We start from the raw sequence: 18,231 nt of genomic DNA, 5'->3' as shown, positions 1-18,231 counted from the left end.
GATGAGTAATAATAGATCATAACGGAATTTTTACGACCCTGTCCATCTAAATGACGGACGATGAGAAAGTCTGACACAAGCACTGTATTTTTTAGTTGTATAAAGTGTGCCGTGCCAGTAAAAAGGTTGGGAAACACTGCTTTAAAGTCTTCTGAAGCCATATCATAACACAAATGTAAGGAATTTTTCACTGATAATCTGGAAAAATGTCATGTCAACATAATCATCTCCAAAACAACACTGGTTCTCCAGCGTTCTTAAATTCTAGACGTAAATACAAGCAACAAATGTGCTTAGGCGGAGGGGAAGATTATAAACAATATAGGAAAAAAATGTGGGACTGTTCCTCCCACAAAGCTATCGTTTGGCTTTAGAAGACAGCTCTTGAGTTGTGTAGTTTTATTTGACTTTTGTGTTGCTTTTTATGATTTTGACAGACTATGTTGTATGTAACTGTTGTATACAAACAGGCTGCCTAAAGTTTCTGCTTTCTTGTTCCACTAAAAAAAAAATTACATCCTACAGGGTTATAATGACATAAGGGTGATCAAATAACAAGTTTTTTTTTTAAGCGAACTGTTCCTATTAAATAATTGTCCCTGACTTTTCTGACTCTGCAAAAATGGCAAAGGCTCCAGGACATGCAAGGCATTCCCCCTTGGTTTAAAATAGTTAATAAATTAAGTGTATGAATTACCCTTTTATGATACACATTTTCAGTGGCCTTATAAAAAGATGCAATAGAAATCTGTCATGGGCACATTTGAGCACTCAAACACAGTGCAGAGCATGACAGGCCTGTTGCAGTATGTCTCTTTATACTGTATCTCTCCATACCGTTTCATACTGTACAGCAGAGGGTGCAGAGGGTGTATGTTATCTGACAGTTAGGACAGTTCATTTGGAGGTATGCGGGTGATGGTGAATTGTTCCACCAGCCTTTTTCTATACATCCACATCTGTCAGATGAAAGTTAAAGCACGAACACAAGCAGAACCAAAGTTGCTGCAATGTTCACAAGCCAAAACTGCAAAACCAGCAAAGTTCAAGGATCATGGAAATATGCATGCAAAAGCGTGATATAAATACATATATGAATTCTCTATAAAAAGATGGCTAAAACTGTCACAATCTACACCGCTGCACCTGTAGACAAACAAAAGGTTACAAATATGGAGCATTGGATTGGTTTCTAAAACTAGTGAGCTGCCAATGTGGGCAGTATTTTAAGGCATCAGATGAGCTCACAATGCAAAGACCGTTCCAAAATGTAGGCAGCTTAACTATGCCTTGGAATGGGTAAAGTGCCTTAAACTAAGTTTCAGCCTATTAAGGATATTTGTTAAATATTTTCTCAACATTTATGTATTTGTTATGAACTGGCTTGAAATATTTATGTATATATAAGAAGATTCATCATTTCAAACATACGGCCTTTGTTGCCAATTAGATTCAGAATGTTTAATGCAAGTATAACGAGAATGGAGGATCTAAATGCAGCGTCTTTTATGAACAAAAGAAAACCAAGAAACTCATAACATAAAGAAACAAAACACGGGGAACAAACGTACAGATCACGGCATTAAACATGCAAAGACTGACAAGGGAAACAGGGAAGACAAAGGCTTAAATACACCGGGGCAAACAAGGGAATGAGGAACACCTGTGGAAATAATCAGGGAGAACCACTCTTAAAATAAAACTACAAAAATTACAAAAATACAAAAAGTGTGAACTAAACAAGAATTTCAACATAAAAGCACAAAAACAGGAATATGTGACAGAGCCGTTCCTTAAAGTCACAATTTTATATATGTAAAAAAAAAAATAATACAAATAAAAATAAATATTGTCAGCATTTTCTCCTTGCTTTTAAAAGTTGATAAGTCAAATGATTTTACTATATTTATCTTTGCACACTTATATATCTAGTTAAATTGTGTTAATTGCATTTTGCATGTTTTGTTTTGTTCTGCTGTCCATGACGCTATCAGAAGGTACCTGTAACCCATTTTTGGGTCGTTATTCGCCAGTTTTGGAACCATTGTTTTAAGATACCTATTTTTGTCCAAATTCCAAGGCATGTTCAGTATACTTCACAGAGAAGGAAATATGCATTGTGACAAGATAACTGAAAACTTCCATGTAAGATGGTGGACAAAGCAAGAGTTTTATTGATTTAATACTAAAACGTTTTACCCATTATCTCTGTGTAGACTACTGTGTATTTCTAGGCTTATTAGTATCATGTTGTTAGCTTAGCAACATGCTAATGCAGCGCTTTATTGAAATCAATTGCGAGTGACAGAGTTAAATACATTTCCCAAACAGATGCAGTTTTTTTAAACAACAAAACCAACTTCCCTATCCTATACCTTAAAAAACCAATAGTGTCATAAAAAAACAATTGTGACACAAAAACAAAAGTGTGTGTAGACTACTGTGTATTTTTAGACTTATTAGAGTATCCTGCTGTTACCTTGGCAACATGCTAATGCAGAATTTTATTGAAATCAATTGAGGCAAGTCCAGTCGGTCATGTGCCTCACATGAGGAGCTTTATTTGTAATGCACAAATTGCTGAGTATTTAGAGTTGCGGACTATTTAGAGTGGTCCAAATTGGTCGCTTGTGAAGATGCTACCTTAAAAGGCATTTGACAGCAAAGGTGCTAAGTAGGTTTTGAAAAAGCTTTTCTGTATATTTTTGAGTTGCCATATGGCACATCTGCTCCATTTCGATTAAAAATCTGTTTCCTCTTCACTAGCTGTTCCACGCACCAGTGATACGCAGTGTAGCTCCATCCCAGAGCCCAGATACGGCAGGCGGATCGGGTCAGAATTCTCAGCTGGCTCCATTGTTCGTTTCGAGTGCAACCCAGGATACCTCCTCCAGGGATCCAAAGCTATCAAGTGTCACGCGGTCCCCAATGCACTGGCACAGTGGAATGACACCATCCCAAATTGTATAGGTAAGCTAGCCTGGATTTATCCAAGCAAAATGCACAATGTTCATGTTTTCAATTCAGCCCGACTGAGTGCTGGATATAGAGCAATACAGACTGAACAAATTGCATTTCACTTTTATTTGTTTGCAAACAGGAGCCATCATTCAAATGTTGATTCACAGAGCTGTCTTTTCACAAGGCATAATGGGGAATATAAATGTATGGGTTTCCCAGGATTGTGTTAAATTTTAGGTAACCAGTCGGGTAGTAACTTACTAAAAATTGTGACGCTACCATTTCTCAGTAGTGTGACAGTAGCTCAGCTGTTTTCAAAGCAGAGTAGATCTCATGAAAATTACTTGACTGTGCCATAATCTTTGCAAAATGATATTATGTGGTTCATTACCGCGTAATATCAGTGTTGGGGAGTAGCTCTGTGTGGCACTAAAAGAGAATAAAAGTATTTAGATGTCATAAGATAGCACTGTGTGAGAAATAGGGCTAAAAGTAAGTTTCTATGAAATGGTAATCTGCTGTTTTACTTGTGATTTGTGTGAAATACCATAAATGTTGTTCTTTTAGCACCTTTAGTGCTCATTTCACAGGATATACTGCAATATGTACTGTACAATGAGCCACGTAAAAATAATTTTGCCAAAATGTTGGTATAGTAACGTGGTTCTAAGGGACCAGGTTGGGTTTTCCAGTAACAGTTATAATATTTTATGCATAGCAGTGTAGCATGACAATACAGCCAAGCGAACTGATGACATAAACATATTCGTGTAAAATGTCCAAGATCTCTCATATGAATCACTGAGAAGTCTGTTTGTTTGTGTATTTTGATTTGTTCAAATGGTTCATTTAAAAAGACTGGTCCCTGTACAGATTATTACACCTTTTGTGCTACAACGATATACACTTCAGTGTTGGGGAGTAGCTAACTACAATTAGCGACATTACTAACTTAACTACATTGTTTTTAGTAGCTTAACAGTAGCTCAGCTGCTTTTACAACAGTTTAGCTTTTCCAGTAGCAAACTACTTTTTCCAGCAAGTAGTGGTGTTGCGTGACCAAACGCTACATTATGTTTTGGTCAGATTATAATGAATGGCTTATTTTGTAGAAGCCATACTTTTACCGGTAAGACATCTACCGAACTTGCAGTGTATTCTGGGTGCTGTTCAGAATCAGTCTTCTTTTCCTTTTGTAACGGCAGATCACAAACTAAAATAGCCATCAAATGATTATGGTCCAATCCCGAATGTTCTTGTTCGGAATTGCAGGTGTTTGAGTGGAACTGAAGCGGGAGCTAAGTAAATGTTAGTTATTTCAATGGTTTTACTGCAAATTTAATGATATTAATCTGCTTCTATGTGCTAAATATACTTCCTAATCAGAATTCAAGCTTAAACCACTCCCACTGAGTCTCTGGAGCGTACCCATCGTTTGTGCTTCCCTTTTTATCTTGGTGGCAGTGCTTACCACAAAACTATTGTGACCCATTTGAATTCTACTCAGAATTGTCTAGTTTAAAATACTATGGAGGAAATAAAACATCTCAAATGGCTAAACAGTACTGATGAGGTAAAGACTAGCTACAGCAACCTAATCATAGCAGTAAGGAGCCATCCATGGTCTTACCAGGTTATGGTATTACACTGTAAATAAAGGGCTTTAAAGTCTGGACTTCCAAGATGTATGGACAAATTATGGACACAGTTTTTCTCCTGTATAAGTGTCTGTATGAATGATGTTTAATAAATAAACTGGTCTTGTTAGACTTTAAATATTCCTAAAGATGACTTAAATCATTAAGAGCCTTATGAAAGGAAAACAATGTATGTTATGGAGTCGGTTAAAACATTTTCACTAGCACAGTCACGCAAGTAGACCAGTAAAGTTAAGTACTGAATCTCGATGTTGCTAGCTACTTTTTGATAGTAATTTGTAGTGTAGCTAACTACTTTAAATTACAAGTAGCTTTGTAGCCTGTCAAACTACAATTTTAAAGTTGCTTCCCCAACACTGATACAGGTATAAAATGAAATGATAGTATTTAGTACAATTTTTACAAAATCATTTCAACTGAGATTCTAGTTGTTAAATATGCTCTGATTGAAAAAAAAATCATATTTAGTTTATACAGTATATTATACAGTTACTTTTAATTATGTATAATAGCTTGTAGCGTAACAAACACAGTGGCTTCCCCAACACTAGATATAATTAGTAGGGGTTCAGAAATATTACTGGAGGATGAAATGGTAGTGCCCTCTATAAAGATTTAAAATGTCAGGCCTCTGGTTAATATTTTTGTCAATATAGCCGTTCTCCAGGGGCCGACTGCTAAATCCAAGGGTCTCTCCCCCAGTCTTGAGTACAACGTCATAACCTCCTGGCTTTAATACTGAGCATTTAGCTGCCGTTGTATTCTATAGTACTGTCACGATTCTAACACTCCCAAGATGCATTCTTGTTGTTTTCATGCCAGTCCGCTTTTAAAGCCTCACTTCCTCAATTTTTAAGTAATTACAATTCAGAAGCTAGAAATCTATTATTAGGAATTAAATACATCTAGCCTTGTTGACTGCAAAAATGAATAAATAAATGAGTTAATTAATTACATAAATTAATGAGTTTCATTCATGAACCAAAATAAATGTGAAGTGCTTTTCACAACCCATTTTGCATCTGTAATGTGATATATTTCCAAGTTAAACAGGATATTCAGTGTAGGGCAGGACTTGATTTTAGCCAATTAGAATTCATTGGATTGTGAAAAGGTGGCAGTACACATCAGGGGTTGAAAATTAAGAGGGATTTGTGACATCAGCTGAAAAGTTTTTGTTTCGCATTTTAAAAAATTATATATTATCTTTAATTTAATTTATTATTTGCATTTATCATTATTTTTCCCTACAGTCCTGCAAAGAACGTCTGCTTTAAAGAATACTGTGTTCATCTTCTTTGGCTAAAACATAAGGCTTTAAAAAGACAATGATGTCTGATTATATCTTAAATGAGATCAAAACACTAAAGAGTTCCCAGAAAGAGATTTGCCATGCAGGGAATGTATGTTTTTTAGCAGGGAGATGATGGATTTGAATCACGTTACCTCAGGTATAAACATATCCGGAGTGTGCCGCCTCTCTCACAAGACTCAGTTCAGGCACTTGTACTATTCTGTGCTCAGCGTGAGATCAATTCTGCCTGTGTTTCGCTCCACAGTTCCATGCAGTGGGAATCTGACAGAAAGGCGAGGTACCATCCTCTCCCCTGGGTTCCCCGAGCCATATGGGAACAGCCTGAACTGTGTGTGGAAGATCAGTGTTACAGAGGGAGCTGGTATCCAGGCAAGTACAAAAGAGCAACACGTGAACTCGTCAAATGCAAGATACACCTGCAGAAATGACACGGTGGAAACGGTTTCATCCACAAGTTCATTCATCGCAGCAAGGGAACAACATTACATAAAACATTGTAAAACATGCATTATGCAGATCAAGTTCATTTTAGCATTGTAACACATGCATTATGCAGGTCAAGGTAGTGTTTTTTTTATGTATAAGATCCAGCTGCGTCACCAAATTGTTGAGCGTAAATTTTAAGCTTATCTAAATCGTCAAATGCAACTTGGTTTAAATCAATGACATTCATACATACGTGTGACTTTAGTGTCCAAATACTTTTTGGGGCCACTGTTTGTAACAGATAGGGTTCCCAATACACCAACATTTAAGTACTGCTAGTCGACAGAATACCAGTGAAATGTTACCGTTCTTGGTAACACTTTATAATAAGGTTCCATTTGTTAATATTAGTTTATGCATTAAGTATCATGAACTTACAATGAACAATAAATCAATACAATACAATATATATTTACATAATTTATTAATCATGTTAATCTTAATCAACATTTTTTAATCTTAGTTAATAAATACACAACTGTTCATTGTTAGTTTATTTTAGTTTTTAGTGGCATTAACTAATTATAACATGTACAACTTCTGGTTTTAAAAATGTAATTCTATATGTTGTAATTAACATTAACCAATATTAATAAATGCTGTAAAAGTATTGTTCAGTATTAGTTCATGAAAAGTAATGTTTTCAAGTAACTAATGTTAACAAATATCAACCTGTTATGTTAATGTTAACCTTTTTGTAAAGTGTTACCCAATTTGTTAAACCAATATCAATACCACAGCAAAACCTAATATGCTTTTGAACACATTGCTTTATTTATTATTATAAATATTAACAAATTAAATAAACACAATGACATTTAGCCTTAAATATCTTTTTTCTGTAAACATTGCTCCAAGTGTTTCAAGCATTATTCAAGAAAAGTAAACAGTCATTAACAAAATAAGTAACAAAGAAACAAATTACAAGCAATAGACAAAATGAAAACAAATAAATAAATACAATAATAGAACAAAGATACAAATTAAGTAAACACTGCTTTAAGATTGTCAGGTATCAAACAGGAGTATCAAGAATTCAAGTTAACATTCAACATCAGATATACTGTCATTTGTCTTCACAACATGATTATTAGATTTAATACATTAATACTGATTCAATACTATCAGAGTTTGAGAAGCATCTATTTAAAATGAGCTGTACTGTTCCCCGTTTGTCGCTCAATTCGAAGTTGTGTCGAAGAAGCAACACTAGGGGTCTCTCTTGAGTGCCGAATATGCCTCTGATCTATGAAAAAAGGCCAATGAGAAGTAGGGAGACAGCATACCCCGCCCCCGGACATACGGGTATAAAAGCGGGGAAATCCGTCGAGTTCATTCAGAAATGTTCTTCGGAGCCGATGGTCGTGCATGCAGTCAGCTGCGAGTCACACACCTGTTCCTGTTCCTCTGACGCTTTGCCTGCTGTTGGATCTACGGCGCACTTCAGTGGCTTTTCTCCTTCTCTGCACAGCAGTGCAGTTTGCCCCTGGGTGCTTAAAGAGTTTATTTAAAAGAGTGATTTTCTCTGTAAAAGAGTATTTTCCTCTAAAAAGCTTTGCACAGCGGCGTTGAACGTCCTTTTCAGGACGCATCTTTTTAAAGATTCTTTTCCGCCCCTGTAAAGTTCCTGGATACGGTAGAGTGCTCTCCGATTCAGACGGCCACAGGCGTTGTCTCGTGTGTCTGGGCTGCGATCACACCGAGGCAGCGTTTGTGAATGGTTCATGTTCTCACTGCGAGAGCATGGCCATGGCAACGTTGCGGTCGCGGCTCGCTTTCAACAGAAAGCATGCCACTCCAGCCGCCCCCTGCATTGCTCCTTCTTCCCACAGGATTGAGGACGATGTGGCTGGCGATGGAGGCGATCTGGGGATGGCAGTGGGTGCAGCTCCACCGGGTACACCCCTCAGACCACCCGCCCCCCGGACTGCTTGTTGACTCCCGTCCATGCTCGAGGCAACAGTGGCTCGCCTCACAGCCAGCCTGCCTATCTTCTGGAGCTCGAGGTGGGTAAGCTCGCCGCTGCATCAGAGAGCGCGGCATCTGATGCGGATGACTCCCCTGGGCTGCTGCCTTCGGGCCATCACGCCCAGGCTGAGGCGCAGATGTCCGGTATGCTTGCCTGGGCCGCTGCCAGCGTGGGGCTGGACTAGAACCCTCCGTCCTCCCCACAGCTATCGCGGTTGGATGACTGGTTGCTGTGGTCTCCGCGCCGCTAACAGCCGCGCCCCCCCCCCGGTCCCGTTTTTCATGGAGGGCACCCCTCTCCACGCGTCACAAAGCCACCCGCTCATCTGCTCTTGCTACCCTCGATGGCGGAGCGGGCCACAGGTACACGGCGATTCCCCAGGTGGACAGGGCTGTTGAGCTCTACCTGTGCCCCGAGAACCCTACCACCTGGCGGGGTCGCCCTGTGCTCCCCTTCAAGGCCTGTAGGACAACGTCTTCACTGACTGCCAAAGCCTACAGCGCCACTGGACATGCCCCTTCCAATCTGCATACCATGGCAGTCTGACACAGCTGGTCGCCTTTGCACATGAAATACCTGCCCGCTCCTGTGTCAGCAGTGCACGTACACAGCTCAGCGCATGGCGTGATTTAAATTGGACCCCTAGTGTCACTTCTTCGACACAACGCCGAAGTGAGTGACAGACGTCTAAGTTACGTATGTGCTTTCTCGTGCTTTCTCTTAACGGGAGGGCAACAAACACGAGGAAGAATCCAATGTTTGTTCGCACTCCAATCTTCTCATACACAAAGCCGAAAAACCTAAACTGCCCCCTCACACGGAGCTCCAATCTGGAGACTGTGGAACTGGAAGAAGTGGGGATAACACCTCATGGTGAGAAATTGCGAGCCTCAAACAGTGCAGCTATCCCTGTCAGACCCTTGTAATGTTTGGTAAAAGCCACATTAAAATTGCTCTGAAATTATTCTGTATAAAAGGATGTGAGTCACTTCTTTAATTCCATCCTTTTTGCCACTCAAAAGCGACAATAATAATGATCCAGCTTCGACATGAGTTATTGGTACAACACGGCCTAGACTAGATTGTGCACTGAAGATAAGAAAATTGGACTCGATGGCGCCAAAGCAAGTGGTGTTATGGAGCCTGTGACATAGCTCCCTAGGGGTGTCGCTTAAGCGCTAACAGCCAATAAATTGGAGTGATTTAATAAGGGCTTCAGACCACGTGACACTCAGGGCATGTCCCAGTGTGATAACGCAGTTCGAGTTCCTACGAAAGGGAACTGACTGTGTTTACAGCAGTACCTTTCCAAGAAAATATTAACTTAAAACTATTTACACTCCATTCAAATGAACTAAAATAAACTAAAATAATAATTATATATATATATATATTTTAAGTTTCAAAATTATAATAACCCTGACATGGAGTTTAGCAAATCCTAACTGAGGTTATTTTCACATAGAAGTCTTTGCAAAAACAATCATGTAAAAACAAATTATGGCTGTTTTGGTACAAAAATAAATTTTTATTAGATTGCAAAATTGTAAAATTTGTCCACTTTAAGTAAATTAATTGGTTGAATATTTTGTTTAGATTATTGTTATTTCAAGTGATATTTTCTTTCAGATTCAAGTCATGAGCTTTGCCACTGAGCATAACTGGGACTCATTAGAAATCTACGATGGTGGTGATATGACAGCGCCCAAGCTTGGGAGCTTTTCAGGTTTGTATTGTCTTTATTCATACCCTTTTAATTGCTTATTTCATTAACAGTCTGTTCGATTTATATAAAATCTGATTTACAGATGTTTTACTGCATTTACATATCTTGTAGTTCTTTATACCCCATTACATTTTTATATTGCAATACAATTGAGACCCAGTCTCCACCTCTGATTTTATGACCCTGAATTCATTGAAATACTCAAATGCGCTCCAGTCCTGTAAGACTGTCCATGTGCCACCCTTTACATAACAGATGAGTACTCTTGTTTTAGATTTGGATGAACAGTATCAATTCTTACGCCCTTTTGGGTTCCAGTTGGCATCTCACCACCCACATTTTTTCCATCCCAGTTCATTTCAATATTAAGATGTAAGCTGCCAGTTTTTAGTGGAAGGATTTGATATTTTGACTGTTATAAATACTGTCATTATCACTTGTGTTTTGATGCATGCATTTTAGTTTTCTCTTAATTTACTAAAATGTTCATAATATTTATCATATTTTTCTTCGTCTCAGCTCCTTTTTGTGAGATTATCAATCTATGTATATTTTGAAAAATGTTGCCTTTTCATACTCAAACAGCAAATTAATAATAATGATAATATTATAATTAGTTTTATTTAATCTAGCATCTTTTAACATAGCTTCTCAAGGAGCTTTACAGATTAAAATCAAAATCTAAAACCATATATAAAAAGAATAAATCATTGATACAACAATTAAAAAACATATACAGTCCTACTGACTTATGCATAAGTCAGTGGCTTGTGGTGACATTTTTAAATGAATAGAGAGAGTGCCATCTCAGTGTTCAGTTTAAAAAAAAAAATTCATATTAATTCAACGTGAATGTAAAAAATAAATAAATATGGTTAGTTGATATATTCTGTGTTGTGGTGCTATATTCTATCTAAAACTATTTTATACAATGTTTTGCTAATAAATTTTTTATTATTTTGCATGCAGATTTTTTGGGCACATATTAACTGAGAGACTTCATTGACTTATATATATATATTTTTTTTAAATTAGTTTGTCACACCACAGCACCATTTTAAACTAGTGCTGGCAAACAGGTGATTAAAATATCGACAAACTTGCAATCATGACAAGTTACCTGACTTAAAGTAGGCCTATACACTTTCCCTTATACATGTATATTAATTTTAACTTAAATGTATAGACTTTTTATGCATCACCTATCCAAATATGAAACAATACACACTTACTAAGCACTTTATTAGGTACACCTGTACACCTACTTACTCATGCAATTATCTAAGCAGACAGTCATGAGTGCAATGCATTCAATCACACAGATAATGGTCAGGATCTTCAGTTAATATTCACATCAACCATCAGAATAGGGAAACATTTTATCTCTGATTTCTGAGTGCCAGAAATTGTTGGTGCCAGATGGGCTGGTTTGAGTGTTTCTGTAACTGCTGATCTCCTGGGGTTTTCAGGCACAACAGTCTCTAGAGATTACTCAGAATGGTGCCAAAAACTAAAAACATCCAGTGAACAGCAGTTCTGCGGATGGAAATACCTTGTTGATGAAAGAGGTCAACAGAGAATGGTCAGACTGGTTTGAACTGACAGAAAGGCTATGGTAACTCGGATAACCCTTCTGTACATTTGTAGTGAGCAGAATAGCATCTCAGAATGCACAACACGTCAAACCTTGTGGCAGATGGGCTACAACAGCAGAATACTATGTTGTGCACTTTAATAGAACCATAGATTTCCTAATAATGTTCTCAGTGTGTTCTGTTGGTTTTGGGGGGAAAATTACTGCCTGACAGCTCATTATCCAACTTATTACAAGACTACTTCCAAATGAATGGACATAAACATTGATTTGAGTTCAGATTTTTTGATTAGCTTACTTGTAGAGATTGCAGAGTGATCTGAGAAGCAGGAAAGTTGACTTACAATACTCAGATGACCGGTCTGATATGCCTTAATCCACGGATGTGCAGTTATTACTCAAAGATATCCGACCGCTAGATGGCGCCATTGAACAGTCTGAATCGAGTGTTTCAGAGCGTCGTGTAATAAGCAGAGACTTCACATAATACATGTACTTAAAAAATATATATATTATTACACCACATTTTAAGCTAGTGAAGGCAAAATATTGTGAAACTTCCATTTGTGGCCAGTTACAGGACTTAAAATATACACTTTCCCTTATGCATTCATATCTATTTTAATCTAAAATCTTGATGTTTGTAAAAAGAAAAAAAGAAAGTCAATTGACATGCTATGCACAAAATTCCCCTTTCAAAAACAATACATAGATATACAAAGTAATGAAGGTTAAGAAGAGGAACAAATCAAATAAAAACAGCTAATTAGTAAAATAGGAGAGGCAAAACAGAAATAGCATAAATGTAAATAAATAAATTAAAACTTAGACACAAACCCGTGTCTCACATCAGGATTAGGATGAGAGGGCAAGATCTTCCTTTGAGGGAGGACACTTAACCTTTTTTTTGTGCTTTCCCAGAGGACAGAATTGTGGCCAGGCCTCTAGCTACACTTTCAACATGATTGTAATGAACTCCGCCTCAGTGGCACACTAGTACACTGGCAAAAGGTCACTCAACCGGGGAGTTGCATTCGCTCCGAGGCACGTTTTCATCTGAACTTCACACTGTCTAGCTCCCCACACCTTCCCCATCCCTAATTCTCTAAAGCCCAGTCTTTAAATGCTAAACCGTCTTCTTCCATCAAACCTGACGTCAGTCTATGATTGAATTTGATGATGAAACGGTAATTTCCCCTCATTCCGATCTCAATGGTCCAAATTTATAGAAGCCCGGAGTAATTTGTGAACATTGGTAAGACATGGCGGGTAAGACAGCGTCATTAGGAGAAGTGTTTGGTGTGCCATTAAAATGCACTCTCTGCTCTCCTGTAGCCACGCATTCATATCCCCCACACATTCGCCCATCTCAAACAGTCGTTTCATTCTTCCTCTAGTCACAAATCCATTAGGATAATACCCTTAATTAAACTGTCAGATATGTTTTGTGTTTCTGTCTCCCCACACTTTACATCATGCAGGATTAATTGCGGCTCAACAAATAGCAATTCAATTACAACTGCACACATTTTTTGTGTCTTTAAACGATAACAGCGTCATTATTTACCTAATTCTGACTGCCCGTGATGCATCTGAAGAAGGGAAGTGGTTTAGATCAGGAAATGATCGCACACCAAATGAGGCTTTTTTAATTACGATTCCATGGCGCAGCCCCAAGTTTTAGCAGACACTTTACATGAAGGTACAATATAGGTTTTCAACAAATGTTCTGTGGAAGGAGGTGCTAAACCTTCAGAAAATGTTGATAGTCAATGGTTGAGGTCAAACTAAATATTATAGTATATGAGCTGTTTTAAAGGCTATTTTATTTTCAACTTTCACATGGAGTTTGTTTTAAGCCTCGTGCCAAAATTAAAGTTATGAAAATTCCCACCAAAGTGTAATTTCAAGCACATCTCATATTCTGTATTGTCAACTCTGGGGCATTGTTAGGACTGCCATTTGCATATATATATATAATTATTTATATAATAATTAGGTTTTTTTTGGCCTTTGTAAGCATGTAATTTTGGTTCTTTCCATGCCATCTCCCTCCCTTTTATTCCACTAGATGGCAGCAAGTACTAGAATTATTTGTTTTAATTTTTTTTTACAAAATGCCGATCTGAAATTTAGGTGGCTCTATAATACATTTTAGCCCTTACAGATGTGTTCATCCATAGACATTCAGAATAATTTTCAGTTCACGGACCACCCCTATTGTTTCATAGAATGTCTTGGCCTCTGAGTGGACTAGAAGCTCAATCTATGTGTCATTGTAAAGCTGAGATCCTCCTCTTTGCGATAATGTAATGTATGTATTGTATAATAGTTAGTCAATAACATATATTTCTGATGATTTTTTAGCATGCTTTTCCTCCTGGAACACATATTTTTTATTTTTTTTTAGAAAACTGCCTAAGGTCAAAGCAGATATATCGTTTTTAACTATTTAGGTCTTAAAGCAGCAGTGATTGGTGCAAAAAAGAGACATTTGTATTTTTACAGACATTATATTTCAATGTGTGATTGTTTTGGAAACTGTGATTTTAGAACAAACTAATAAACTGTACATAAAATTTTTGAGAATGAGAGCGTTCATTTCAAATGTGATTTGTCTATTTAAGCACTATTTGAAAAAAAAACCTTTAATATTCTTAGTATTTCTACCACATGAACTCTAGGTGCTGATGATTTGTAATGCAAATATTTTAGGCCTTATTTTGTTATTGTATGTAACAAATGCAAAAGGGATGGTTATCTTCAGATTCTAAATTTTCAAACGATACCCCAAATGCCTGACAGATGTATTAGGAGATATGACACAGCGCCCCCCTTTTGGCTCTGCTGGCGGATCCGCAGAGTTGAAGAGGTTTGTTGCTAAAAAAAAAATTGCATCATAAATACACACAATTAAATAGTATTTTCACAGTTTTTACATAATTTGGCAAAATTACATCTTCTAAATCAAAATATTCTGCTAACAAGATATATTTACCTTGATTTTTTTTTTGTTGCTTTCTTCAAACATCACTTGTCTTAACCACTTTTCAAGCTAGTTTAATTTAATTTTAGAAAATAATTTATCTACAGCTATAATAGTATAGATGTAATGGGACAGCAGTTTTCCAATTGTTAGCCTGTTTGTAACGAATGAGGTCGGAGTCAGACAAGGGATGAGGATCCAAATGCGGGTTTATTTGATTGAAGGAAACAAACAGGCATGAATAAACAAAACTACCACGATGGGCAAATGAAAACAAAACACGAAAACACAGGAACTGGAACACGGGAACACAGGCATGGGAGCGAGCACAAACTACGTACAACAGCATTCAACGACAGACCAAAAACCAGGATATAAATACAAAAACATGGGAAAAAGGGGCCAATGAACAAACAGAACACAAACTAGGTGACAAGGTGATTAACCGAAACCAAAGGCAAATTAACAAGGGCAGGTGAAAACAATGAACAGTGAACACGAGGGAAAACAAGACTATGGAGGTACAAGGGTGACAAAAGTGAAAACTAAGGAATAACAAAAGTGACAAAATTACAAACAAAGGGCAACAGTGAGACAAGACAGGGTAACCGTTACATACCCCCCCCCCTCAAGGATCGGATACCAGACGATCAACAAAACAAAAAAACAGGAAGAACAACTGACAAATGACAGGGGGCACAAAGGGCAGACAGGCAGTCCAGGGGGCAACGAGAGGCAGACCGGCAGTCCGGGGGGCGACGAGGGGCAGGCAGGCAGTCCAGGGAGCAACGAGGGGCGGACAGGCAGGCCAAGGGGGGCACAAGGGACACGGAGACAGACAAAGGAGGGCGAGAGGGCAGATTAGCAGTCTCTGGGGGTGTGTGCTGGGAACCAGGTCGGGTGGCCTGGGAAGCTTCCACCGGGTAGGGGCGGGTTTAGGTGGACTGGGAGATGGCCGCAGAGCAGGGGCCGGTTCGGGGGGCCTGGGAGGTGGCCACAGGACAGAGGCCGGTTTGGATGGCCTGGGAGCTGGCCACAAGGCAAGGGGCAGGTCCCGGAGGCGGAGCTGAGAGGGGCTCTGGAGATGAAGCTGTGGGAGGTTCTGGAGGCCCAGGAGGCGGAGCCAAGGGAGGCGGACCCATGGAAAGCTCTGGAGGAGCAGGAGGCAGAGCTGGGGGAGGCTCTGGGAGCTCAGGAGGCGGAGCTGAGGGAGGCTCAGGAGGCGGGGCTGAGGGAGGCTCAGGAGGCGGGGCTGAGGGAGGCTCAGGAGGCGGAGCTGAGGGAGGCTCAGGAGGCTCAGAGGAAGGCTCAGGAGATGGAGCAGAGGAAGGCCTAGGAGGTGGAGCCGAGGGCGGTGGCGCCGTAGGCAGTTCTAGAGGCGGAGGCCTGGAAGGCTCCGGGGACGGAGCTGAGGAAGGCTCAGGAGACGGAGCCGAGGAAGGCTCTGGAGGCGGAGCCGTAGGAGGCTCGGGAAGCTCTGAGGGCGGACCCGTCGAAGGCTCGGTTGGCTCAAGAGGCGGAGCCCTGGAAGGCCCGAGAGGCGGAGCCCTGGAAGGCCCGAGAGGCGGAGCCCTGGTAGCCTCGAGAGGCTTGAGGGGCGGAGCCCTGGTAGGCTCGAGAGGCTTGAGGGGCGGAGCCCTGGGAGGCTTGAGGGGCGGAGCCCTGGGAGGCTCGAGGGGCTTGAGGGGCGGAGCCCTGGGAGGCTCGAGGGGCTTGAGGGGCGGAGCCCTGGGAGGCTCGAGGGGCTTGAGGGGCGGAGCCCTGGAAGGCTGAAGAGGCTTGAGGGGCGGAGCCCTGGAAGGCTGAAGAGGCTTGAGGGGCGGAGCCCCATGAGGCTCGGGAGGAGGAGCTCTAGAAAGCTCGGGAGGCTTGAGAGACGGAGCCCTGGAAGACTCGAGAGGCTTGAGAGGCGGAGCCCTGGGAGGCTCGAGAGGCTTGAGGGGCGGAGCCCTGGGAGGCTCGAGAGGCTTGAGGGGCGGAGCCCTGGGAGGCTTGAGAGGTGGAGCTCTGGGAAGCTCGGAGGGCGGAGCTCTGGAAAGCTCGGGAGGCTTGAGAGACGGAGCCCTGGGAGGCTCGAGAGGCTTGAGGGGCGGAGCCCTGGAAGGCTCGAGAGGCTTGAGGGGCGGAGTTCTGGAAAGCTCGGAGGGCGGAGCTCTGGAAAGCTCGGGAGGCGGAGCTCTGGAAAGCTCAGGAAGCTCGGAAGGCGGGGCTCTGGAAAGCCCAGGAGGTGGAGCTCTGGAAAGCTCGTGAAACTCGGAAGGCGGAGCTCTGGAAAGCTCGGGAAACTCGGAAGGCGGAGCTCTGGAAAGCTCGGGAAACTCGGAAGGCGGAGCTCTGGAAAGCTCGGGAAACTCGGAAGGCGGAGCTCTGGAAAGCTCGGGAAACTCGGAAGGCGGAGCTCTGGAAACCTCAGGAGGAGGAGCCCTAGAAGACTCGAGAGACTTGAGAGACTTGGGAGGCGGAGCCCTGGAAGACTCGGGAGGAGGAGCCCTGGAAGGCTCGAGAGGTGCTGGCTCTAGGATGGGCACGACCATTGGTGCTGGCTCTTGGATGGACCTGGCTACTGGCACTGGCTCTTGGACGGTCATGGCTACTGGTGCTGGCTCTTGGACGGTCATGGCTACTGGTGCTGGCTCAGGGACGGTCGAGGCTACAGGCGCTGGCTCAGGGACGGTCGAGGCTACAGGCGCTGGCTCAGGGACGGTCGAGGCTACAGGCTGGCTCAGGGACGGTCGAGGCTACAGGCTGGCTCAGGGACGGTCGAGGCTACAGGCTGGCTCAGGGACGGTCGAGGCTACAGGCTGGCTCAGGGACGGTCGAGGCTACAGGCGCTGGCTCAGGGACGGTCGAGGCTACAGGCGCTGGCTCAGGGACGGTCGAGGCTACAGGCGCTGGCTCAGGGACGGTCGAGGCTACAGGCGCTGGCTCAGGGACGGTCGAGGCTACAGGCGCTGGCTCAGGGACGGTCGAGGCTACAGGCGCTGGCTCAGGGACGGTCGAGGCTACAGGCGCTGGCTCAGGGACGGTCGAGGCTACAGGCGCTGGCTCAGGGACGGTCGAGGCTACAGGCACTGGCTCATTGACGTTTGAGGCTACAGGCACTGGCTCGGGGACGGTCGAGGGCTCAGGCTCGCTCACAGTGACATGCGAGGGCTCTAGCTCGCTCACCGTGGCTGACGAGGACTCAGGCTCGCTCACAGTGACATGCGTGGGCTCTAGCTCGCTCACCGTGGCTGACGAGGACTCAGGCTCGCTCACAGTGACATGCGTGGACTTTAGCTCGCTCACCGTGACATGCGTGGGCTCTGGCTCGCAGACCGGGGCTGGCGCGGGCCGGGAGGCCGAAGCCCGTCTTCTCTCCCTCCTCCGGGCAGACGAAGTGGGCCGCGCTGGCTCATGGAAGGCGACTGGCGACGCTGGAACGCTGTTCCTGGTCGGCGTGACTTCAGGCTCGCTGGCCAGGGCAGGCGTAGGCTCTGGCTTGCAGACCGGGGTAGGTGTGACAGGAGGAGCCCCGGACGGCTGAAGGGTCTCCA

At 42.1% G+C, this 18,231-nt stretch overlaps 1 protein-coding gene across 1 annotated transcript in view; it reads left to right on the top strand.

The window, feature by feature from the left end:
- LOC127660590 (CUB and sushi domain-containing protein 1-like) overlaps window positions 1-18,231 on the top strand; it is a 524,643-nt gene that overhangs the window by 385,584 nt on the left and 120,828 nt on the right. Inside the window, exons 33-35 of the mRNA XM_052150909.1 lie at window positions 2,767-2,970; window positions 6,179-6,303; window positions 10,019-10,115. Of these exons, the coding sequence (XP_052006869.1) occupies window positions 2,767-2,970; window positions 6,179-6,303; window positions 10,019-10,115 (426 nt within the window). The remainder of the gene's footprint in view (window positions 1-2,766; window positions 2,971-6,178; window positions 6,304-10,018; window positions 10,116-18,231) is intronic.

Source organism: Xyrauchen texanus, chromosome 20, assembly GCF_025860055.1.
Source record: "Xyrauchen texanus isolate HMW12.3.18 chromosome 20, RBS_HiC_50CHRs, whole genome shotgun sequence".
NCBI lineage: Eukaryota > Metazoa > Chordata > Actinopteri > Cypriniformes > Catostomidae > Xyrauchen > Xyrauchen texanus.
This window is presented reverse-complemented; position numbering and strand designations above follow the sequence as displayed.